The sequence below is a fragment of the Idiotropiscis lumnitzeri genome, chromosome 3 (assembly GCF_059441095.1).
Source record: "Idiotropiscis lumnitzeri isolate Australia: NSW breed Sydney's pygmy pipehorse chromosome 3, RoL_Ilum_1.0, whole genome shotgun sequence".
Classification (NCBI taxonomy): Eukaryota; Metazoa; Chordata; class Actinopteri; order Syngnathiformes; family Syngnathidae; genus Idiotropiscis; species Idiotropiscis lumnitzeri.
In genome coordinates, this window is record NC_142393.1 from 33882800 (window position 1) to 33907681 (window position 24882).

General features: G+C 47.7%; 1 protein-coding gene across 1 annotated transcript in view; it reads left to right on the forward strand.

Moving 5' to 3' along the window:
- The first annotated feature begins 9975 nt into the window (after window positions 1-9975).
- Window positions 9976-24882, forward strand: part of LOC148340969 (SRSF protein kinase 3-like) — a 35981-nt gene continuing 21074 nt past the window's right edge. Inside the window, exons 1-2 of the mRNA XM_088290613.1 lie at window positions 9976-10318; window positions 10749-10848. Of these exons, the coding sequence (XP_088146739.1) occupies window positions 10309-10318; window positions 10749-10848 (110 nt within the window). The 5' untranslated portion in view covers window positions 9976-10308. The remainder of the gene's footprint in view (window positions 10319-10748; window positions 10849-24882) is intronic.

Genomic DNA, 24882 nt, shown 5'->3' on the forward strand with positions numbered 1-24882 from the left:
CCTTACAGTGGTTGATGACCTTCAAGGATCCGGAGGGCCAGTTGCGGTTGTGTGGGAGAACAAACAGGGGGAAGATAGTGACATCGGTCCAGTGCGTGCTGAGGTGGCCGTACAACGCAGACCTTCATGGTAGGAGATTGGCATGTGCTCATGTGCCACAAAGGGACTTTGGTCGATGTTTGACACCTCACTGCCGCAAGATGGAGTGCTACAAAGAGGATGGAAGGAACCAACCTGAAAAATATGTAATTGACTAGTGCTGGGAGGAGTATGCTGTAGCTGTTGAGAGTCCGGTTAGAACTCCAATAATGAGGATATGGTCTTGTGTTTCTCGTCTTTTAATAAAGTTGCAGTCACATTTCTTGATGCTCTATTCGTGTGGTTCTAAAGGGAAAATAATAAACATTGAACATTGCATGTTACCAATTAGCAGTGAAACGTGGATTGTACAGACAAACGAACAGTGTTATTAATGCTGTCACTTACTTGTCTCACGCACAACTCAAAGCAGGATAAATGTGGACTACAACTCAAACTTAGCTCGATAGACAGACTGACACGATTCTCCCCTCTTCCTCCTTCTTATATACACGGACGCACGCCCACGCACGTGAGTTGGAGCACTAAACTCCGCCCCCATAAAGGAGCCCGTGTCACAGTCTCTGAGCAGCCTTTTCTACAGCCGCCCCCATATTCACCTGTGAATATGAACAACAGAAAAGGTGATACAAAGGGTGATTAATCGTCCTTCGGCAGAGCAGGTAGGCTGATGAGTCTTGCCACAGGTCGGACGTAAGTTCTTCCCTTCACAGTCACTTCAGCTGATCTGATTCGAGTGTCTGGTCCAGGAAAGACCTGAGAGACTTTCCCTACAGGCCAGAATGCCCGTGGCAGCTGCTTGTCCACAATCATAACTACATCTCCCACTTGCAGATGAGCTGATTCATTTTGCCACTTGTGGCGGGCTTGAAGTCCTGGCAGATAGTGTCGCAGGAAGTGCTGCCAGAAATGGTCTGCTAGCACCTGACTGTGCCGCCATCTTCTTCGGCCAAGTGTCTCGGAGTCCTCATAGACAACTTGTGGCAGCGAGACGTCCCGCCGCCCCATGAGGAGACAATTGGGGGTAATGGGGTCAGGGTCCGCAATCTCAGATGAAGTGTAGCCCAGAGGTTTTGAATTGAGCATCCCCTCAATCTCAACTAGTACTGTGCGTAATACCTCATCTGTAACTATCTGGGCTCCGATGGTGACTTGAAGGGCAGTTTTCAATGAGCGAATTTCCCGCTCCCAGCATCCGCCAAAGTGTGGGGAACCAAGAGGGTTAAAGGCAAACCTGATTTGTTGGCCAGCAAGCTGTTGCTGGAGCTCAGGATGAAGCTCTTGAAATGCTTCCTGTAGTTCTCGTTCGCCTCCTCTGAAGTTTGTTCCCTGGTCACAGAGAATCTCTTGGGGTTTCCCTCGTCTGGCTATAAAGCGTCTAAGGGCCATCAGGAACGCATCTGTGTCAATACTAGGGATCAGGTCGAGGTGGACTGCTCTAGTGGTTAGACATTTAAATATTATCCCCCACTTCTTTCCGTTCCTGCGTCCAATCTTGATGGTGTATGGCCCAAAACAGTCTACGCCGGTGGAATAGAATGCAGGTTTGAAGAGACGCAGTCTGGCCGGAGGGAGGTCCGCCATCCGTGGAGGATTTGGTTGTCCTTTCCACTTCTTGCACTTCACACAGGATCTCTGATGCCGGCGTACGGCTTCGCGTCCACGTAGCACCCAGTACTTCCTCCTGATTTCAGCAAACACTCGTTCTGGCCCGGGATGCTATAGCTTTACATCATAATCCTGTATGATGAGTCTGGTCAGAGCATGTTTAGGGTCCAGAACAATGGGGTGCACTTCATCCGCTGTCAGGAGGGGGAGACGGCGAAGACGGCCTCCTACTCTGATAAGACCTGTTTGTTTATCAAACTCAGGTGCAAGTGGGATAAATCGACTTGATTTAGCAATGGGTTTGTTGACCTTTAACTGGGTGACATCCTCAGGGAATGACTCTCTTTGAGATTGTTGCAAGGCTTCCAGCTCAGCAGCAGCATAGGAATCAGCCGTGAGGGGCTTCTTGGAGTCGGCCGCCCCATGAAACTGCCGGGCAGTGGCCTCAATGAAACTGTCCCATGTCTCGTATTGAAGAGGATCTGGAAGACTAGAACTGGACAGAGTTAGCACGAGATGATGTTTCAGCTCACCTTCGGGGACGTGGTGAGGTGGAGGAGGTAGGTTGGGCCAGTCACGAGGAGTCTGTTTTAGCAGCGTAGGGCCATGGGTCCATCTACTGCCTCGGCTGATGTCTTGGAGGGTGAGGCCACGGGTTATGTCATCTGCCGGGTTGTCTCGTGAGGGCACGTATCTCCATGCACCTGCTTCTGTCAGTTCTTGTATCTCCGCCCCACGTGTACCCACGAAGACGTTGTATCTGCACGAGTCTGAGTTCAACCAGGTTAAGACAGTAGCGGAGTCTGACCATAGGGTGCAACTGCGTATGGGCAGGGTTAACTCAGTACTAATAACTTTGTAGAGCTGGGCACCTGTCAGGGCGGCACACAACTCTAGACGTGGCACAGACTGTTGCTTTTTGGGTGCAACACGTAATCGGGCTGCAAGGAATGCAATTTCAACTTCCCCCTCTGCATTCTCTGTCCTCAGATAAGCCATGATCCATATGCCAGCTCAGAGGCGTCACAAAATACATGAATGTCTCTTGCACAGTTAGGTTGATCCAGACTGGGGCTAGTGTAGCACCTAGGCAGGGCTATCTCAGGCAAGTGGACTAATTCTGCTTCCCATTCATGCCACCTCTCCAGTAGCTCTTGTGGAAGGTGTGGATCATCCCATTCTCTATCCTCTCCCACAGGTGGCGCACAATGACTTTAGCACGAGTGGTATAAGGCACAATGTAGCCAAGGGGATCATATTGGCTGGCTAAAACTCGATAGATATTTCTCATTGTAGTCACTGTGCAGTCAATGTGTCTGTGTTTGTATGTGAGCGAGTCAGACTTACAGTTCCATTGGAGTCCAAGTGCGGGCTCCTGGAGGTCGACTTGACTTTGGCTGAACCACAGCTCACAACTGGATGACCTCATGTCTGGTGCAAGATGCTCGATGACACTGGGATAGTTGCTTGCCCATTGCCTCAACTCGAATCCGCCCTCAGCCAGAAGACAGCGCAGTTTGTCTACAAGAGTCTTGGCTGCTATTGGACAAGGGAGACTAAGGAGACAGTTGTCCACGTAGAAGGACTTGTGGATGACATCACGTACGTCCTCTTCCGGTTGGCTGTGGTCAGTGACATGTTTCTGCAGCACAAATGTTGCACAGCAGGGGCTGCAGGTGGTTCCAAATGGGAGCACCTGCCACTCATACACATCAGGTGGGCGGTCCCGCTGCATGTCTCTCCATAAAAATTGCAGCAGTGGTCGATCTGCTGGCAGGAGCATTACCTGATGAAACATGCTCTGAATATCACTGCTGAAGGCAACGGCATGCTCCCTGAAGCGTAAAAGAACAGCTAGCAAGGAGGGACCGAGAGTGGGACCTGGTAGCAGAAGTTGGTTAAGGTTGTAACCTTGGTAATGGAATGAGCAGTTGTACACCACCCGATTTTTCCCATTATGTTGGACTTTATGGTGCGGTATATACCACGCTTCTGGGCTGTGCTCTACTTCGTAGTCTGTCAACTTCACGACATAGCCAGCATCTACAAGCTTCTTTATCTCCTCTTTGTAAACAGCGGCTTGTTCTGGGGAATTGGATAAGCGCTTCTCTATGCCTCTCAGGAGTGACAGTACTGCCACAGGGCTGGCTTTGAGGAGAGGCATGTTCTTAACTCGAAGAAGGGGTGTGGCATAACGCTTGGTGCCATTGATATCGACTCTCACCGTTTGTTCTTGAAGTAATTTAACTGCCTCCTGGTCCTGTCTTGACCGAACTGCTAGCTTCTCGCTGCGGTAGGGAAGCACCTCCATCTGCCATAACTTCTCAACGCATGAGAAGAGCTCTGTGGATGAAGGGGTTGACGTAAAAATGCAGTGACTTACATTCGGGCTTGACTTGATGGCTTGGGTTGGCCCTTGTAGAGTCCATCCAAGGCGTGTCTTCACAGCTGCTGGCCCAACAGGTGGTCCTGATCTGACTGGCTCTATAGGTGTGATGAGGTGCGTGTTGTCAGCACCAATCAGCAGCATCGGCTGGACCCTATTCAGTGACAGAAGAGGCAAACCTGACAGATGTTTATACTTCTGCTTAAGTGCGGCAACTGGATGAGAATGCTTTGCTAGACTCAGTTGAGCGGCTGTGAAGGCATTCGGGATACTATGTATCTTGTCAGGGCTGTCAGCTGGCGAAATCGTGAACGAAACTGACGCTCCATAGAGCTGATCCAGTCCTGGTCGGATCGTACGGAGAGCCATCACCTCCTTTCTTCCTTGAAGGCACAACTGTTTGGCAGCAGGCTGGAGCAGTATTGTCCGCTCAGAGCCATCATCTAGAATTGCATATGTCTCCAAGGATTTGTCACCGTTCCTCAGGATGACTTTACTGATCTTCAGCAACACCTTCCGGTTGTAGACTGGGCGGTCTGCATACAGGACTCTGTTGGTTGTGCTTACGAGGCAGCTTCCTGTTGGCGGTGAATGCGGTGCTTGTTCCTCCTCCTTTCTTCTCTCATTCACGTCATGCAGCACAAGCAGATGTTTCCTGCCACAGTCCTTACAGGGGGCTTTGAGCGTGCACTTTGCCGCTTGATGATTGCGTCCACATCGCCAGCACTTCTTATTGACTCTAATCCACGTCACCTTTTGTTCCCTAGTCAAGTCCTTAAAATTAGAGCAGCTGTTTAGGAAGTGCTTGTCATTATCACAATATGGACAGTAGGCCTTTCTCTTTTCCATCGTATTTGTCTTGTCAGCTGACTGTCCAGAGGCAGGTGGGTCTGCTGCACAGCTTGATCCCGAAGCTTTCTCAGTGTTCAGGAGGATAGTAGCAGACTTACTTGAAGATTTAGTAGCGCGCTTGTTATCATGCCTCTTGTTGAACGACTCGTCTCTCTTGGGGGGCATAATGCCGTCTTCCTGAACTTCTAGCTCATATTCCAGCCAATCAGCAAATTCGAAAAGGGTCGGAATGGAAACTCTAAGTGGATGGATGAATCTTTTAAAGCTGGCATTGAGGTCGTGGGGGAGTTTACTTAAGAGCCTCGAGACATGAGAGCCACAGGTTAATTCAACCTGAGCTTGTTGACCCAGCTGTTCTAACATGCCCACTAGTGAGCGCACGTTGAGAGCGAATAAACGAAAGCTCTTAGCATCACCACTACGTATGTTTGGACCATCCATTAGCGCTGCGATCCGTTGCACAGCAGGCTTGTGGGGCTGTCCATACATCTTGGTCAGAGCCAGCATCGTATCTGTGTAGGGTAGCCTGGAATTACAATAAGAGTCAGCCACGAGTGAGGCTTCTTCACACTTAAGATGATCAGTGAGAATCTGGTACTTGTATCTCTCAGTGGCGTCATGCAGTAATAAATTCTCTAAGGCTAACTTCATACGTGCGAACCCTCTGGGGTCTGGTGATGTGAGGCTGGGAATGGTGGGCTTTGGTCCTCTGTATGTGGTCTCTCTCTGTGGAACATGAGAGTAGGGCACTCGGGGGAAGGCTGAATCTCTGCCACCATATGAATCTTCATACTGTGGGTCACTAGCTCTGAATGAGTGAGCGGGATGCCTTTGGCCATACATGTCAGCACAAGATGCACTTTGCGGGGGTGTGGCAGCGTAATATGGACTATATCCTTGATCTGCGGGTGGCTGTGAAACTTTGACTTGTGAGAAGTCCTGTATCAGGTTTCCGGACGACCCGCGTGCCTGATCTTGTAGCTGTGAGTGGGCTGGATTGTCCGGTTGGCTTCTGGTCGGGCGTAGATTGCTTCCGTCAAACCCACTGCGGTATGTGCCTGGAGGTGGAAGGGTAGGAGGAGGAGGATTGGACTGTAAGGCAGTCATCAGGCTCTGAAACTGTTTGCGGAGTTCAGCATTTTCTTGGCGCATCTCTTTAAGGGCGGCATTAAACTCACTGAGTGGGTTGAAATCCTGCCCCCTGGTGGGTTGCAACATAAAGTGCTGAGACCCCTGCTCGTGCTCAACATCCCCCAAATTCCCCGTGTCAAAGCCTTGGCTAGCCGGTGGTGATGGGGATCTACTAGTTGAGCGCTCCGTAGCTACGTGCTCCTCTGGTAATGCTCTAGTAGGAGCAGCTGGTCTTCGGAATTTACTCAGCGCACCTGACCCACTCAAGTCATAATAAGACATATAGGAAGGCACCAATCAATCGTTTAGGTTGGCCGCCAGGTGCTGCTAATTCTGAGTCCTGCATCTTCAAACAGCGATTTGCCATCCCACTCGAAGGACCATTGAAAAATATGTAATTGACTAGTGCTGGGAGGAGTATGCAAATCGCTGTTGAGAGTCCGGTTAGAACTCCTATAATGAGGATATGGTCTTGTGTTTCACGTCTTTTAATAAAGTTGCAGTCAAAGTACACATTTCTTGATGCTCTATTCGTGTGGTTCTAAAGGGAAAATAATAAACATTGAACATTGCATGTTACCAATTAGCAGTGAAACGTTGATTGTACAGACAAACGAACAGTGTTATTAATGCTGTCACTTACTTGTCTCACGCACAACTCAAAGCAGGATAAATGTGGACTACAACTCAAACTTAGCTCGATAGACAGACTGACACGATTCTCCCCTCTTCCTCCTTCTTATATACACGCACGCACGCCCACGCACGTGAGTTGGAGCACTAAACTCCGCCCCCTTAAAGGAGCCGGTGTCACAGTCTCTGAGCAGCCTTTTCTACACAACCACTGGGGAGACACAGTGGCAAGTGGTGGTGCCGGAATGCTTGCGTGAGAGAATGCTTAGGGCATTGCAGGGAGGTCCAGAATCACGGCACTTCGGTGTCGGGAAGACACTCCGCCGACTAGTACAGGGATTTTACTGGGGCCAACATCGACGAGATGTAGAGGACCACTGTTGCCGTTGTGATAGTTGCACCGCAAAGAAAGGTCCCCCGAACAGATCCTTTGCTCAACTCCAGCAATGTCCAGTGGGGGCCCCCATGGAGAGGGTGGGGATTAATGTGCTTGGGCCATTTCCGTGCACAGAGAGGGAACTGCTACATCCTCGCCGCCATAGACTACTTTACTAAGTGGCCTGAGGCCTACTGCTTGCCGGACCAGGAAGCGGAAACCATAGCCGATGCACTTGTGGGGGGAATATTCAACAGCTTTGGGACAGCTGAAGTGATTCAGTCAGATCAGGGCAGGAATTTTGAGTCGTGTTTATTTGCAGCTATGTGTGATAAGCTGGGCTCACACAAGACCCGCAGAACGCCACTTCATCCTCAGAGCGATGGACTAGAGGAGAGATTTAATCGCACAATGTCTCAACAGCTAGCAATTGTAACAGCCAGACACCAAAAAGACTGGGACCGCCACGTTACACTTGTGTTGATGGCCTACCGGACAGCGGTGCAAGACTCCACCTCCTGCACCCCCGCACTTCTCATGCTTGGTAGAGAGATCCGGTTACCAGCTGAAATAATGGTGGGCAAACCACCGGACTCTCCGGTGGATCCTGCAGGACCTGAATATGCCAGGAAACTCCAGGACTGCTTAGAATCCGCCCATTAGTATGCCAGATCCCAGCTGAGGAGTGCTTGCATAAAGCAAAAGACGTACTACGATTTGCGGACCAAAGGACGACACTTCATAGCAGGGGGACTGGTCTGGGTGTACAGTCAACAGAGAAAGAAGGGCAGGTGTCCGAAGCTGGACAGCGACTGGGTGGGTCCTTGCAGGATCCTGGAAAGAGGGGAAGTCGTATATAGGGTCCAGCTGCCGACAAGAGGAAGGAAGGTGGCCCTATATCGTGATTGGCTCGCCCCCTACCCTGGGACTGCTGCTCCTTCAGAGCCAGGACCACAGATCGGCGGAGGCCTCGATGCTGTACCAGCATTATGCCCAGAGTTCCTTGGAGACTCGGGCAGCCAAACCAACCTTGCCCAGGATGGACTGACTGCCCTTAACCCCTTGTCTAATTACTGGGCCTGCTTTTACTCCCCCAGGCCTCGCCGTGGGTCAGGGGCGGCCCCGGAGAAACCGCAGGCCTCCTGGGCATTTGGGAGACTTTGTCCCCTCGGAGGCGAGGGACTTTGAAAGGGGGGGGGGGTTAGGTTAACGAATTGGGTTGTCTGTTGACATTTGTGTTTCTCTGAGTTGTGTTGTGTCCAGGTTTTGTGAATGCATCGCGCAACTCACAGGACGGGAGGCGTGTGCGAGCGAGCGAGAGAGAGAGAGAGTGAGCCGTTAAAAATGACGGCACGAGTTGCCGGTGTTTGATCGGTTACAGCCAACAGAGCCGTTTTCTATAAGAAATAAAAGTCAAGAACTGAATAGAATTCTGACAAAGTCTTTTAAAGACACTACAATACATCACACTTTTATCCGTTTCTGCTTCGATTTTGCTTTATTTTATACACTCTTCAACTTTTCCTTTACACTTGTCTCTCATTTCCTTGCTTGTCACTGCAGCATATCCGCTCATCTCCGCCACCGCACTCTTCCTCACGCATGCGTGCACACACCCACATGTCACACACAAGCTTGTCACAATGCTTGTGAGTCAGTTTAGTTTCAGACAAAGAATTTGATCAATATTATTATACAAATCACTAATGTCGCCATTTGATGAAAAGTACAAGGCGCTCTCTTCCGCCGATTATATTATAGTCATTTTTTGGGGGCTAGAAAAAGCAGTATTTTCACCATTGCTTGTCAGACATGCACAATCACAAGTTACAATATTGCCATTCGTGCTGAAAAGATGCTTTGAGAGGGAGCTTGTCGCCGGTACGCACAAATACTTCAGAGATAGTTTTCCGATACCAATTTTTTTTCATAATGTGAATGCTACTGTTAGCGATCTTAGCTTGGCACGTGAATGACCGTTAGTTATTGCCTCCCCTTCATCTGTTTATTTCAAATCTGTTTGACAGGCTTCATACTCAAATCGGTGGTGCTGTTTTAAACTTTGAAATACGTTGGTCGTGTTGCCTCTGGATCTGATGGTTTTTTTGATGCAGTTCATTTTTGTCAAATCTGCCATACGTCCAAATAATAGACGTACCGCCCGTCTATAGCACGAGCATCTCCCTCTCCTCATCTATGGTGGCTGAAGTCACTTCCATTACATCCACTTCGGTACACGGCAATCACAGAAAAAAACTGATGTGCACGCCTAGTGTGTTATTGTCGGACTGCGCTGACTGTAGGCACCCGAGTGCAGACTAAAACGTGTTAGCCAACAACACTGATTGGCCACCGCCATTAAGACCCGAACATCGGCAATTCTGGTTGGCTAATTCATCTGTCACTCAAATGCCAAAGTTTGGGGGAGCGAGGAAAAAAATACAAAACCTCACTGTCTTGCGAGTAGATAATCGCACAACGTCAAACCTCTATGTCGATTCATTCGTGCAGCACTAGATGGATCAATAGGATAGAGAAACCACAAGAACGCATCATATAAAATGCATTTTAAAATAATAAAAAAATTAAATAAAATAAAGCTGACTACTTCGTGTTTTTCACCTATCGTGGGTTATTTTTGGAATGTATCCCCCGCGATAAATGAGGGATTGCTGTATATATATATATATATATATATATATTTAAAGATACATAGATAGATATAAATTATATATTTTTCTTTACTTTTTTTACTTTAATTATTTTTATCTATTTATTTAACATTTTATTTGCATGTGTACGCTCAGCTTCGTGGAAAGTGCGCATGCGCCTGCGCTGGGTGTCAGGTGTCTGACCGCCAGCAGCTGTTCTGGGCAGTGAATGCTCGCGTCGACTGTAACACACCAAGAATAACCCAATAGGTTCTGCCACAGATATGCCATTGAGCCGGTGCTCACCGGGCAGTGGGGAAAGCCACTGTTTTCACCCCGGCGTGCCGCGATTTACCAAGGCTAACGTCTGACAGACTTACTGACAGAGTTCGTCAGCTGGTGTAACGACGAACCTCACGGGTCGGCTGAGATCCTGACCCGGTTTTGACCTAGTGCCGCTTGGACCCATCTGAAAAGCTGGACTGTCTCACGAGTCTGTTGGGCTAACGAGGTTAAATGCTTACAGTCAGCTGGGACAGTCCACATTGACCCACTTGGGTTCGGGAGCCACAATGCTCATCGGTAAAGTATGATGAATTCCATTTGGTGTGTCGGTATTGCGAAGTCAGTGTTGTGCTTTCACTCGAGCGTGGAATATGGTCATACGCTGTATTGGTCAGCATGCTGAGTGCTAAATCTAACCGGCTTCACCATCACAAAAATAAATGTTCCGTTGAAATAAAATGATTATATTCGCAGTCAACTCCAGTGCATCATCAAATTCAAATGGTCATTTGACTGACGTGAGCTTTTATTAGAGTCCAGTGGAGACGTGCAGATATCTGCTTATACGTGAGCGTGTCTCTTAGGATAATATTTGCTGAGTTGAAATTAGGGGCAGGTCCTTTACATTTTTCTGAACATGACAAAGACACCTGACTAAAACAAGTCATGTACGTTGCAGCCATTTTGCTTCCGTGGCTTTTTGCTGACCATGAATGTATGCCTCCAGCAGCCTCCGCTGGGATCGCACGTGCAACCCCCTCCTCTGGAACCAAGAAGCAAAGGCGGCGAGGCAAAAAGCACCGCAGGGTCCGCACTGACGAGACCCGGTGAGATGAACGCACGTGGACTCTAAATTTATGAATGGTTTGGTGTTCTCTGTACTCAATGCACATGTAATGCACAGATTTGCCAGTGTACTGCACACATGAACTGGGCTAGGCTTAGCTAGGCTGTCCAGACTTCAGTCAACTTTCCTCTCCAGCCTTGTGCTGACATAGCTGGTGTCCACCTGACTCACAGAGGTTTAGTTGTCGGTACACAGCCAGTCACAGCCATTAATAGAACCACACGCAATTCGTTTGTGTATCTGTGTCTCAGTGTCACACTGAGAATGAATATCCAGCAAGTTTTTTTTCCCTGATTATGATGATGGAAGTGCTGTTTTTTTTGCCATTTGTTGCATTTACACTACATACTTCCCATTTATTTTACTGTGTTGCGGTTATGATACGCATCATGTTGGTGTAAAGCAGTGATTCTCAAATAGTGGGGCGCGCCCCCGTGCGATGCTGATGCTCGTGGGACCCGAGGGATCATTCTTTTTTTTTTTCTGCCGTTGTACGGCTGAACGAAGCATCGTTTTGGAACCGAAAAAGGCAATCTCAGACAACGCGAGTTTGAGCTCGTCAAAGCTGATTGTGCCCCTAGTTCACGCAGTACTGATTAAAAAAAAAAAAAGCGTCGCCCTGTCACGCAGTACTGATTTAGAATTAGAATTAGAATTAGAAATCCCTTTATTGTCATTGTACTCAAGTGTGCAACGAGATTAGAGGGCTCCCCTCTCCAGTGCAATACAACAATAATACAGACAAATATATAAATTAGATAAATAAATAAGAGAGTGCAATTGAATTTAGTACTGAATAGTGTATATAAAAACACATCACAATGCTGTTCTGCAAGGTAAGGGTGTTCTCGTGTGTGTGTGAGAGTTCAGAATGGAGATGGCTCTCGGAAAGAAACTGTTTCTCAGTCTATTGGTCCTCGATTTGATGCATCTGTAGCGCCTGCCAGAGGGCATCAGGTCGAACAGGTGTGAGTTTGGGTGGGTATTGTCTTTGACGATGTTGAGAGCGTCGCCCATCGCTCGTTGTCCCGGAAGTGATTTCTTTCGCCGCAACTCAAATGCTCTGCGCCAAGCTATCTTGCGCCGCAGCAGAACGTCTTTATTTGAACTATATGTAAATCCGCGCACATCACCAGTAACAAGCTACGTGATGGCAAACAAACGACTTCGCAAACAAGTAGCGTTCTAAACGAGGAGGTGAAAAAGGAGTCGCTAAGCGCGCTAATCACTAAAATGAATTGCTTCGATGTATGCTCGACTTTTGACAGAAGTCTGACTCGAACCGCGTTTGGGCGGAGTGCCAGCAACTATGAACAGAAATGTTGTATTGCAACCATTACGTATCGAAACATAAAATAAGACGACGGCTAGCAATTTAGCAGACGCTCTCAGGCTGGAACACGGAAATGGCAGACGTCATCACAACGAAGAGGTTCGAACGTCAAACGTATTGTAAACATAAAAAAACGTATAGTAAACATATTAAAACTGTTGCTTTATGTTATTTATACAGAATTTTTGTTTAAAATCCCCCTGGCTCTTTTTGTCTTTTCTATATTATGTACGTATTAATAACTGTTTGGTTTGCTCATGTTAATAAAAATAAATTAAAACAAACGTATAGTAAATATTTATCATCTCATCAATATTTGCACAACAGAGTGGTGAGTTTCGAGATCCTCGCAATAATCGTTCTCAAAATGATATTTTTTTAAGGGCTATTTTATTGCCAATCTAACATCAATATACAAAGAACATGTACATTAGTACGAAATGTGAAAAAAAATGGTGGTGGGGGGCGCAAATTGTTTTCTTCTTGGTAGGGAGGGTGTGACAGGAAATAATTGAGAAGCACTGGTGTAAAGTGAAGAAATCAAGGGTCATCAGATAAAAAGCTCAAGCATATCAGATATCTGCCAATGCAAGTGCAGTAAAAACACATAAATGTGGTACACCCCTTAAATGCCAGCATGATGTCGTCCTAATACATGTGCACTGATCAATGACTTATACACACCCGCGTCTGCTCAATGAACACACATGGTAAAAACATCCATGAACAGTGTTGGGTAAGTTACTTCCAAAATGTATTATTACATGTAATATTACATATTACATGCTACTTGCATGTAAAGGTAATTAGCTCCTTAACAATATTACTGTCTAACTCAGTTAAGCAAGTTTAAGTTACTTTTAAGATACTTTTAAAAAAAATAATAATGATTTTGACACTTAGACAGAAAAATCCCAAATTGTCTACCATACTGTAGCTAGTAAAGTTAAATCGTGATTAAGATAATGAACTATGTAGTGTGGGTTCACTATAATATTAAATGGCTTGACTCCATGTTGGGAAATTACTACATTTTTTACTATATTTGTATCAACAAGATTTATTTTTAATCCAACTATTGTAACTGATATTTTGTCCAGTAAGTCAATAATACCAGACTGTAAACCATAAATGAAATGATCAACATACGCAAATTAATTTAAGCACAAAAATAGTGATGGATGACATGTACTTGATAATTCTGACAAAAAAAGAAAGATGGATAGATCATAAGGGCATGTGAAATAAAAGCAAAAATACTATATTGATAGTCAAAACTGACCTTATTTTTTCGTTTTTATTAATTAATAATTTCTAATTAATCAAGAGGATCAAGGTAATTTTAAAAAAATGTGTGGAAATACGAACGCATTAGACTTATTTATTTTATTTTCACGTCGTTTCTCCTATTGAAGGTGCCAAAGTGTGATGTCATCGGCACCGCGATTTACATTTTGATTGCGAACTGTCAATCAGAATGACCACTGTTTTACATTCTGAAATTGATGGCACAAAATTCATTAAAATCTCGTAAAATTTTATTTTATGAAACCATGACTGTGATTGGTATCACAAACAATAATTTTCAGTCATTAAGAAAAGAAGGCTGATTATTGTTTAAGTACAAAAGAAACTCTACAAAGAGAGTTCTAACGTCCAGTCCACTAATTCGTGCTGCATTACGTATGCAGGGAGATAAAAGAACTCTGACGGTAAGGGTGACATCTTTTTGTAGCTTACCCAGTAAGGGAGGAGGACTGCTGCAGTTTCTTATATAGGAGTTGATTAAATTCCTGTCAAATCTACACTGTTGACTGACGCAGTACCTGTAATAATATTAAAAAAAATAGGGAGTAACTTGTTATATTCATTGGTTACTGCTAAAATGTAAATATATTACTGTAACGCGGAACTTTTGTAGGACGTTACCAACAACATTGCTGATGACATAGCAGATGAAAGAGTGGATGTCATTGCATTAATAGTGAAGAGGAAAGCAAAGCTTGGCTATCTAATGGGATAAAAGAACAGGATTGTGACGATGATAACTGAGGATGAAGTGTGTACACGTTTCACAAACTTGGATAATACTCTGACCAAGTTTATGGATTTACAAACGAAAGTGCACCATTTATTGGAAAAGCAAATCCGATCACACAGACTGGTTCAAACGGAAAATCCTCGCTGTCAAAGCATTTACCCCAACATTGCCCACGAATAATCTAAACTTCAATGAACCACTGGCAGTTGCGTATGGTCTAATTATGCTACATTAGAGGTGTGCAGAAGGCATGGCATTATTTGTGTGGCACATTTCATGTCAAGAATTCAAAGTGCTTTACATATTAAATCATTACAGAAAGCAGACATTACAAAAATCCCAGTAAAATCAATTTAGGGCAAAATGACCGAAAAGTTTATCATGACATAAATACATATACACACACATATATATATATATATATATATATATATATATATATATATATATATATTGTGGCAGTTGAAATGAGCACACACGACTGGCTGTGAACACGTCTTTATTCCAAGACTGCCAACAACAGACTAATGCACAATCACAAATTTGCGCCAACAAACATTCACATGAATACGCCCCCAAACGGGATGCCTGCTGGGTGAGAGGCATGCTCCTAATGTCGGCCACACATCCACCCCCCAACCAACGCCCCGCCCCCCCCCCCCACCCCACGAACACCCAGAAGGTCGCTCAGAACGAAAACCTCACAGGGGGCTTCATCGGCCTGCCACAACGACTACGCAGGCCATCCTTTAGCGGTGCAGTTGAAACCCGGTGGGCAGGGGGGTCAGGCGAGACAGGAGCGGGAGCACGACACACAATGCCGTCGCGCGGAAGTGAGGGCGTGGACTTTGGAGGGCGACCGCGGCGAGGGACGTGGGCCGGCAACAGCACATTGCCTGCAACCAAATGAGCTGGTTTTAGCATACCTAACGAGACGCACTCCCTTCGCCCACCCATATCAAACACAAAACTCTTATCGCCGCGCTCCAGCACCCTAAACAGGCCGTCATACGGTGGCTGCAAGGGCGAGCAGTGGGCATCGAGGAGCACAAAAACAAAACGGGCTGACATAAGCGCGGACTGCACGAATACCTTGGGAACACAGTGGTGAACCGGTGCAGGGCTCAGGGGCCCCCCCCGACAAAAAGGAAAAGGGCGGAGCGTCTGAACCGTCTGGCAGAAATTCACCAGGTACGCGAAGCGGCTGACCGAGCACCAACTCAGCAGGAGCGGCGTTAAGATCTTCCTTCGGCGCTGAACGTAAGCCGAGCAAAATCCATGGCAGACGGTCGACCCTGTTACCGTCCGATAACGCAGCTCGCAGCGCAGCTTTAAGTGACTGGTGAAAACGTTCGCACAAACCGTTAGCCTGCGGATGGTAGGCAGTAGTGCGGTGCACACGCACACCCAAGGATACTGCCAAAGCTGACCAGAGCTCGGATACAAACTGGGGGCCCCTATCCGAGGTGATATCGGACGGCGTGCCAAAACACGCGACCCAGGACGACAGAAACGCACGGGCTATATCCACCGAGGTTGTGGAGGACAGAGGAACCGCCTCTGGCCACCTAGTCGTCCGGTCCACCATAGTGAGTAGGTGAGTAAAACCTTGCGAAGGGGGAAGGGGACCTACCAAGTCCACATGCACATGGTCGAACCTCCTGGCCGGAATCGGAAAAGGTTCAAGGCTCGACCTGCTGTGTTGGTGGACTTTGGCACGCTGACATGCTACACAGGCCACTGCCCACATCCTGACGTCCTTACGAAGCCCGGGCCAGACAAACTTGGCCCCAACCAGCTTGACCGATGCACAGACGCCAGGGTGTGACAGGGAGTGGATCGAATCAAAAATCCGGCGACGCCATTCCAACGGAACAGCAGGACGAGCGCGGCCTGTGGACACATTACAGAGGAGAGCAGTGCCACCGCCCCGCAACACCACCTCCTCACTGCCTTGAGGTTGCGGATGTCAGGATCAACGGACTGGTCGGCGGCCATTTCCGAAAAATCAACCCCGAGCTGGACTGGACACACGATCACGCACGATAAACAATCAGCTACAGGGTTACACTTACCGGCCACGTGCCGAACGTCTGTCGTAAACTCGGAAATGGCCGCCAAGTGCCGCTGCTGACGGGCCGACCATGGTTCAGTAACCTTTGACATCGCAAACGTAAGTGGCTTATGATCCACGTAAGCCGTGAAACGGCATCCTTCAAGAAGGAAGCGAAAGTGGCGCGTTGCAAGGTACAAAGCCAACAACTCCCGGTCAAAAACACTGTACTTGCGTTCGTTATCCCGCAGCTTACGACTGAAAAGCGCAAGAGGCTGCCACACATTTGCCACGAGCTGCTCAACCACTGCCCCAACAGCTATATCAGAAGCATCTGTAGTTAAGGCAACTTGCGCTGTCGCAATCGGGTGGACCAGGAGAGTCACACTCGCCAGTCGTCCTTAGTTTGTCGAAAAGCCTGTTCCCGCCGCGCAGACCACTCAACAGTATCATTAGCTTTCTTATTTTTCAAGGCATTGTAAAGAGGCTGCAGGAGGTGGGCCGCACGCGGGAGGAACCGGTTATAAAAATTAACCATGCCCAAAAACTCCTGCAGCGCCTTAACTGAGGCCGGGCGGGGTAAATCCACCACCGCCTTCACCTTGGCGGGCAAGGGGACCGCGCCCTGTGCTGAAATCCGGTGGCCTAAGAAATCGATCTCAGCCAGACCAAATTGACATTTCGCTGGGTTAACGATCAGACCATGTGAATCAAGACGCTTGAAAACCTCTGTTAAGTGCGACAGATGTTCCTCTGGTGAAGGACTGGCCACCAGAATATCGTCGAGATATACAAACACAAAGTCGAGGTTGCGCAACACAGAGTCCATCAATCTTTGAAAAGTCTGTGCTGCCCCCTTCAGTCCAAAAGGCATGCGCAGGAATTCAAAAAGCCCGAACGGGGTTATCACCGCGGTTTTGGGTACATCTTCCGCCTACACAGGCACCTGGTGGTAACCACGGACCAAGTCCACTGTGGAAAAAATGGTGGTGCCCGCCAAACGGGCGGAAAAGTCTTGAATGTGTGGAATGGGGTAACGGTCATGCGTGGTTACATTGTTAAGGCGACGAAAATCACCACAAGGCCACCAGGAACCATCACTTTTAGGCACCATGTGGAAGGGCGAGGCCCACGGACTGTTAGAACGCCTCACAATCCCCAAACGCTCCATTGTAGCAAACTCCCCTTTTGCTATCGCCAATTTGGCCGCGTCAAGGCGACGCACGCGAGCAAAAACTGGCGGGTCGACCGTGGGTATGAAATGCTCCACCCGTGTTTAGTGCATGCGGTGGAAAAAGCTGGAATCGTTAGCGAGGGAAAGTCTGTCAGCAAGCGCTGATAAATGTCACCCAAAGCCAAATAATTCGCATGCATTAATGGCCTGAGACCCCCAGCCTCACACGGAAAAGTAGCGAAAGAAACAGCGTCAATCAAACGGCGGTTTGCGACATCAACGAGCAGTCCATGTACATCCAGAAAATCCGCGCCGATAATGGGAACCGTGATTGCGGCAACAAGAAAGTTCCACTGGAAATCACGCCCATGGAAGCACAGAGTCACCAATCTGGAACCAAAGCTGATGATGGGCGAGCCGTTAGCCGCACGCAGGGGTGGTCCACAAACGCCGCCCGCCTTGTCAACGGCGGAGGGTGTAAGCAGGCTGACTTGCGACCCGCAGTCCACCAGGAAACGTCTTCCAGAGGACGAGTCTGTGATGAAAAGCAGCTCGCTCTCTTTGCCGGCGCCCACAGCCACTACTGAACGCCGGCGTTGGAGTTTCCCGGAGCCTCGTAGGTGCAGGGGAGTACACAACGCCAAGCCTTGGCGCCAAACCGCTGATGGAAGAAGCAGAGAACCTTCTCGCGACGCTTTCGAACGACCACTCCGGCCACCGTTGACGGATCCACGTCTGATGTCATCCCAAGGGGGGAATCGGCCGCCACACTTTGCACAGCGAACCGTCTCGTAGCCAGCAGAACTCGATCCGCTTCCTCAGCCAAACCTCGATAATCACCGGTCGCCAGACAAGCGGAGTTAGCCAACACCGCGCGCACCGGAGATGGTAGCTGTCGCAGGAAAATGTGCGGGAAAATAAAACCGCCCTCATCCGAACCCAATAGCGACAGCATATTGTCCATGAGATCCACCGCCGTGCCATCGCCCAAACCAGGCAGGGAAAGGAGCCTGTCTGCCCTCTCTGAGTCCGACAAACAGAACCTTCTCAGCAGAAGCTGTTTGAGCGCGTCGTATTTCCCGCCATGTGGAGGTGCTCGCAATAGCTGCATAACACGACGTGTAGTCAGTTGGTCGAGGGACGCCACGACCATGTAGTACTTCGGGTCATCGGAGGTGACTCCACGAAGGTGGAAAAGCGCTTCCACATGCTGGAACCACAAAGCCGGATCGCTCTGCCAGAACTCCGGTAGCCTCATGGTAGCGGTGACGGCTGCAAGATGAGGGAGTTGGGGCGGCATGGCCGAGGAAGACATCTCTTCATCTACTACTTGAAACATACTCAGCGTCGGGGTCACCAATGTGGCAGTTGAAATGAGCACACACGACTGACTGTGAACACGTCCAAGACTGCCAACAACAGAATAATGCACATATTCGCGCCAACAAACATTCACATGAATACGCCCCCAAACGGGATGCCTGCTGGGTGAGAGGCATGGTCCTAATGTCCGCCACACTATATATATATATATATCTCTCTCTCTCTCTCTCTCTAAATATATATATATATTTATATATATACATATCTCTCTCTCTCTCTCTCTCTCTCTCTCTCTCTCTATATATATATATATATATATATATATATATAGATATACATATATATATTATATCGTATTCAAGAATCAAAGAAATCTATTTGAACAGTCTTTGAATTAAATATACTTCATATTTTGTGATTTTGCATCAATTTCAAAATATTATTCAAGTAAATATCGGTTACAAGCTTGTTGTTGTACAGGCGTGTTAACCATGACAGCCCCACAACATCCAGAGCCTTTAGGAACTCCGGGCGGATCTCATCCACCCACGGGGCCTTGCCACCGAGGAGCTTGTTAACCACCTCGGTTACTTCAGGCTCTGCTTCCTCAATGGAAGGCGTGTCGGGAGAATTGAGGAGGTCTTCGAAGTATTCTCCCCACCGACTCATGACGTCCCGAGTCAAGGTCAGCAGCACCCCATCTCCACTATAGATAGTGTTAATGGTGCACTGCTTCCCTCTCCTGAGACGTCGGATGGTGGACCAGAATTTCTTCGAAGCCGTCTGGAAGTCGTTTTCCATGGCCTCACCGAACTCCTCCCACGCCCGAGTTTTTGCTTCGGCAACCACCGAAGCTTGGCCAGTCGGTATCTATCAGCTGCCGCCAGAGTCCCACAGGCCAAAAAGGCCCGATAGGACTCTTTCTTGAGCCTGACAGCATCCCTTACCGCCGGTATCCACCAACGGGTTTGGGGGTTGCCGCCACGACAGGCACCGACCACCTTACGTCCACAGCTTCGATCGGCTGCCTCAACAATGGAGGCACGAAACATGGTCCACTCAGACTCAATGTCCCCTGCGTCCCCCGGTACGTGGGCAAAGTTCTGCCGGAGGTGGGAGTTGAAATTCTTTCTGACAGGGTATTCTGCCAAGCATTCCCAGCAGACCCTCACGATATGTTTGGGTCTGCCGGGTCGGACCGGCATCTTCCCCCACCATCAAAGCCAACTCAGCACCAGGTGGTGATCAGTTGACAGCTCCGCCCCTCTCACCTTGGGCAACTCCAGAGTGGAAGAGTGTCCAACCCCTCTCAAGAGGACTGGTACCAGAGCCCAAGCTGTGTGTGGAGGTGAGCCCGACTATGTCTAGTCGGAATTTCTCTGGCTCGCACACCAGCTCAGACCCCTTCCCCGCCAGAGAGGTGACTTTCCATGTCCCAAGAGCTAGTTTCTGTAGCCGGGGATCAGAGCGCCAAGGACTCATATGGCAGACAACCCCTTTGGCCCCTCCCACAAGTGGTGAGCCCATGGGAAGGGGGACCCACGTTGCCTTTTCGGGCTGTGCCCGGCCGAGCCCCACCTCCAGGCCTGGCTCCAGAGGGGGGCCCCGGTGACCCGCGTCTGGGCAAGGGAAAACGTGGTCCAAAAATGTTGTGCTTCATAAAGGGGTGTGGTAATAAATATATGGAGTTTGCATGTTCTGCGTGGGTTTCCTCCGGGTGCTCCGGTTTCCTCCCACATTCCAAAAACAGGCATGGTAGGTCGATTGAACACTCTAAATTGCCCCTAGGTATGAGTGTGCCTGCGGATGGTTGTTCGTCTCTGTGTGCCCTGCAATTGGTTGGCAACCAATTCAGGGTGTCCCCCGCCTACTGCCCGAAGATAGCTGGGATAGGCTCCAGCACCCCCCGCGACCCTAGTGAGGAGAAGCGGTATTGAAATGGGATGGATATATATATATACAGTGAACCCTCGGTTATCGCGGTTAATGGGGACCGAGACCACCCGCGAAAACTGAAAATCCGCGAAGTAGCGGCGCACCTTCAAAAATGCTTAAAAAAGAAAAAGTGCGAAGTAGCGGCGCACCTTCAAAAATGCTTAAAAAAAAAAAAATATATATATATATATATATATATATATATATATATGGGTAGAGAGAGAGAGAGTGAAATTCATGTTATAACAAAAAAAAAATTATTATTAAAACTTATTTTTTTATTCCCCAACCATTATTTTTGTATTTATTCAATTACTTCTTTTTGTATTTATTTAATTACTTCGACTTTTACCTGCTGGTACGCCGTCCGGTGTGCCCTGTAAAATGAAAGGTGGCATTCTTCATTTATTTATTTATTCATTTATTCATTCATAACTGACAGCCTCACGCTCCGCTCATGCCCGGGCGGAAGGTGTTCCTCTTCGGCTTAACTACCACGCACGCCGGCCGGTCTCCTCCGGAGCTCTCGCACGGTCCCGAACGGAGCGAAATGTTGCCCCGCTAGTGCCCGGGCGGAAGGTGCTCCTATTCGGCTTAACTGTGACACACGCCCGCCCTCCTCCCCCGGAGCTTCCATTCGGTTAAACTTAGGGGCCGCTTGACACCGCCCGTGCCCGGGAAAGGTGCTCCTCTTCGGCTTAACTGTGACGCGAGCATGCCCTCCTCCTCCGGAGCTTCCATTCGGTTAAACTTAGGGGCCGCTTGACACCGCCCGTGCCCGGGCGGGAGGTGCTCCTCTTCGGCTTAACTGCCACGCACGCCGGCCAGCCTCCTCCGGAGCTCTGGTACGGTCCGAACCGCGCGAAACGTTGCCCCAAATCGTGCCCCGGGGAACGTGCTCTTCTTCGTCCACTCTCCTCTTCGCCCACGCTCTTCTTCGGCGCACGCCGGCCGTCTAACCGTTCCGGCGCCCCGTCGTGCCGCTCGGCGAAACTACAATGCCCCCGAATATTTTTTAGACCCGCGAAGCACTGAACCCGCGAAAGGTGAACCGCGAAGTAGCGAGGGTTCACTGTAAATATATATATATATATATATACGCCTGTATGGGCTTACTGTGCGGAGTTTTCGCTACTTTATAGAACTTAAAGCATCATTGGAGTGGTACAAATTCAATTCTGAACGGCAAGTTATTATTTTAAAAAGTCATTTGTGTGTATTGCCAACGTGTACTTAACTACCATCGCAGCACGTCCAGTTTAAAACACCATTTGATGACCAAGCACACCGCTGATGCCAATTCTCCAGCCCCTTGTCAAACTTAGGCATCCATGGGTAATTTGCGACAGAAACCGATGGAGACTCGCCGTAGCCATAGCTAAGTGGGTGGCCACTGCGCGTTAGTATCGTGGAGGACGAAGGTCTGGCTGAAATAATTCGCATTGCGTCCAACAACTACACTTACAAATTGTTCTAGAGTGAAAACTTTGCAACCCTCATTCAGACATGCAGGAAGCGGAGAAGGCGGAAGCAGTCGCACTCACCGGTGATTACTGGACTTCTCTCAGTCACCACAAATACCTCGGTGTGACAGCCCATTATTTTGACCCATTTCATTTGCACTTTGTTGGCATTGTATATTTCTTATATTACGCCAATTTGATCCCTTAGAAAGGCTGTTGAGATGCTGTATTGTATGACTTGAATCCAATGCTTTATTTTTTCAATTAGATAAAAAAGTATTTGCATAAAAACAAAAAAGTAAATTCTCATATATTAAAGGTATCACAATTCAATAAAATATTGAATTATATACATAATACACAAAAAAAAATGGGAGGGATTTTTTTTTACAATGAAAAAAGGGCTTTTTTTTTACAATGAATAAAATGTGTGATTAACTATGAGTTAACTGTGAAAAAATTCGATTAATAATGAATGATGATGATTAAATATTTTTAAAATATTTTAATCGCTTGACAGCACTAATATATATATATATATATATATATATATATATATATATATATATTATATATATAATGTATAATGTATATATATAATCTGTTACAGGCCCCAGGTTGGCAGGCGTTTTGACAGATAATAATGCAAGAAAAATGGTGAGAATGGAGATCAGTTGTTGCTTTTTCAACGGATCTTGTCAGAATCTTTATTACAATTTTTCAAAGGCGAAACACTGTTGTCCATAGGCTCCAACAAGAAGGATTTTAGATTACAACCACAGGACATAGTCATTACACTAATTAAACAAGATAGAAATCTTTACAATATAAAACATTTAACATCATGTTTTTCTTTTAACTTAATACACAAAAGCTTAAGACGGTAACAGTCGCGGCCATTATACACACTCACGCATGGCTATCTTCTTCACGGTATTCAAAGGCACCAAATGGACAAAGTAGCCCTTTGTCAAAGTTTCACAAATAATCAAATATATATATTAACAACACTGCTAAAATACATACATGTAATTGATGTCATTGAAGCACATTACTAACCTGCAAATGTCAGAATGTCGAACTCACGGAAACTACGACACAACACCACTTTTCGGCAGCCTGTTGTGAAGATACAATCGCATCGTTGGTACTGTGCTGTTCCTATACTGCCCTCTGCTGTCGAAACACACACACTTTTCAAATCAACCTGGAAAATGAATTTCCCTTCACCCCATCAAACATCCCAAATGAACCAAACTGTGACCACATATTTAGTGGGTCACACACTCCCCGACAAAGAGAAAATGCTTCCCGACATTTAAAACTTTGAATTGAACTTCCAATCAGAATCAGAATCAGAAATCCCTTTATTGTCATTGTACTCAAGTGTGCAACGAGATTAGAGAACTCCCCTCTCCAGTGCAATACAGCAATAATATAATTAAATATATAAATTAGATAAATGAGAGGATAAATAGTGAGATGGAAAATAATACAAAATAGGATATATAAAAACACATCACGTCGCTGTTCTGCAAGGTAAGGGTGGTTGTGTGTGTGTGAGAGAGTTTAGAATGGAGATGGCTCTTGGAAAGAAACTGTTTCTCAGTCTATTAGTCCTTGACTTGATGCACCTGTAGCGCCTGCCAGAGGGCATCAGGTCGAACAGGTGTGAGTTTGGGTGGGTATTGTCTTTGACGATATTGAGAGCCCTGCTGAGGCACCGGGCGGTGTAGATGTCCGACAGTGAGGGGAGAGGGCAGCCAATAATCCTTTGCGCTGTTTTGACCGTCCTCTGGAGCCTCACTCTGTCCGCCTCAGTGCAGCCGATGTACCAGGTGGAGACACAGTACGTCAGCAGGCTCTCAATGGACGAGTGGTAGAAGGCCAGCAGCAGCTTCCTGTCCAGGTTGAAGTTCCTGAGGACTCTCAGGAAGTGCAGACGCTGGTGGACCTTCTTTACCACTGCTGTGGTGTTGTGTGTCCAAGAAAGGTCATCGGAGATCTGTACTCCCAGGAACTTGAACGTGTGGACCCTCTCCACACACACGCCTTCGATGCAGAGGGGGGGCGGCACCGTCTTGTTCCTCCTGAAGTCGACGACAATCTCCTTTGTTTTTGCAGTGTTAAGGTGCAGTCTGTTGTCCTTGCACCAAGCTATCAGTCTCTTTACCTCCTCTCTGTAGGCTGTCTCGTCACCTTCCGAGATCAGACCGACCACTGTCGTGTCGTCAGCAAACTTGACAGTGGTGTTGTTACCGTGGGCCGGGCTGCAGTCGTAGGTGTAGAGGGCGTATAGGAGAGGGCTCAGCACGCATCCTTGAGGGGAACCAGTGCTCAGCGTACGGGTGGAGGACGTGTAGGGGCCGAGCAACACAGTCTGGGGTCTGTTGGTCAGAAAGTCCTTAATCCAGATGCGTGTGATGGCAGGGAGGCCGAGAATGTCCAGTTTGGCGACGAGGACCAGGAAACAAGGAAAACATTTAATTCCCACAAAAGCATGTTCCCAAATACCGTACCCTCAACCTAGCTGTAAATATTTATTCTACACTTTCTCGCATCAGTTCCCATAAGACGCTAGTGTACTAAAAGGCAGTGTCTGGTAAGGGGGGAAATAGGGCATGGGAAGGGGCTGTGTCCCCCACACTGGCATAGCTTGAACTGAATAAAGCGCAATTGGACCCATCAGTTC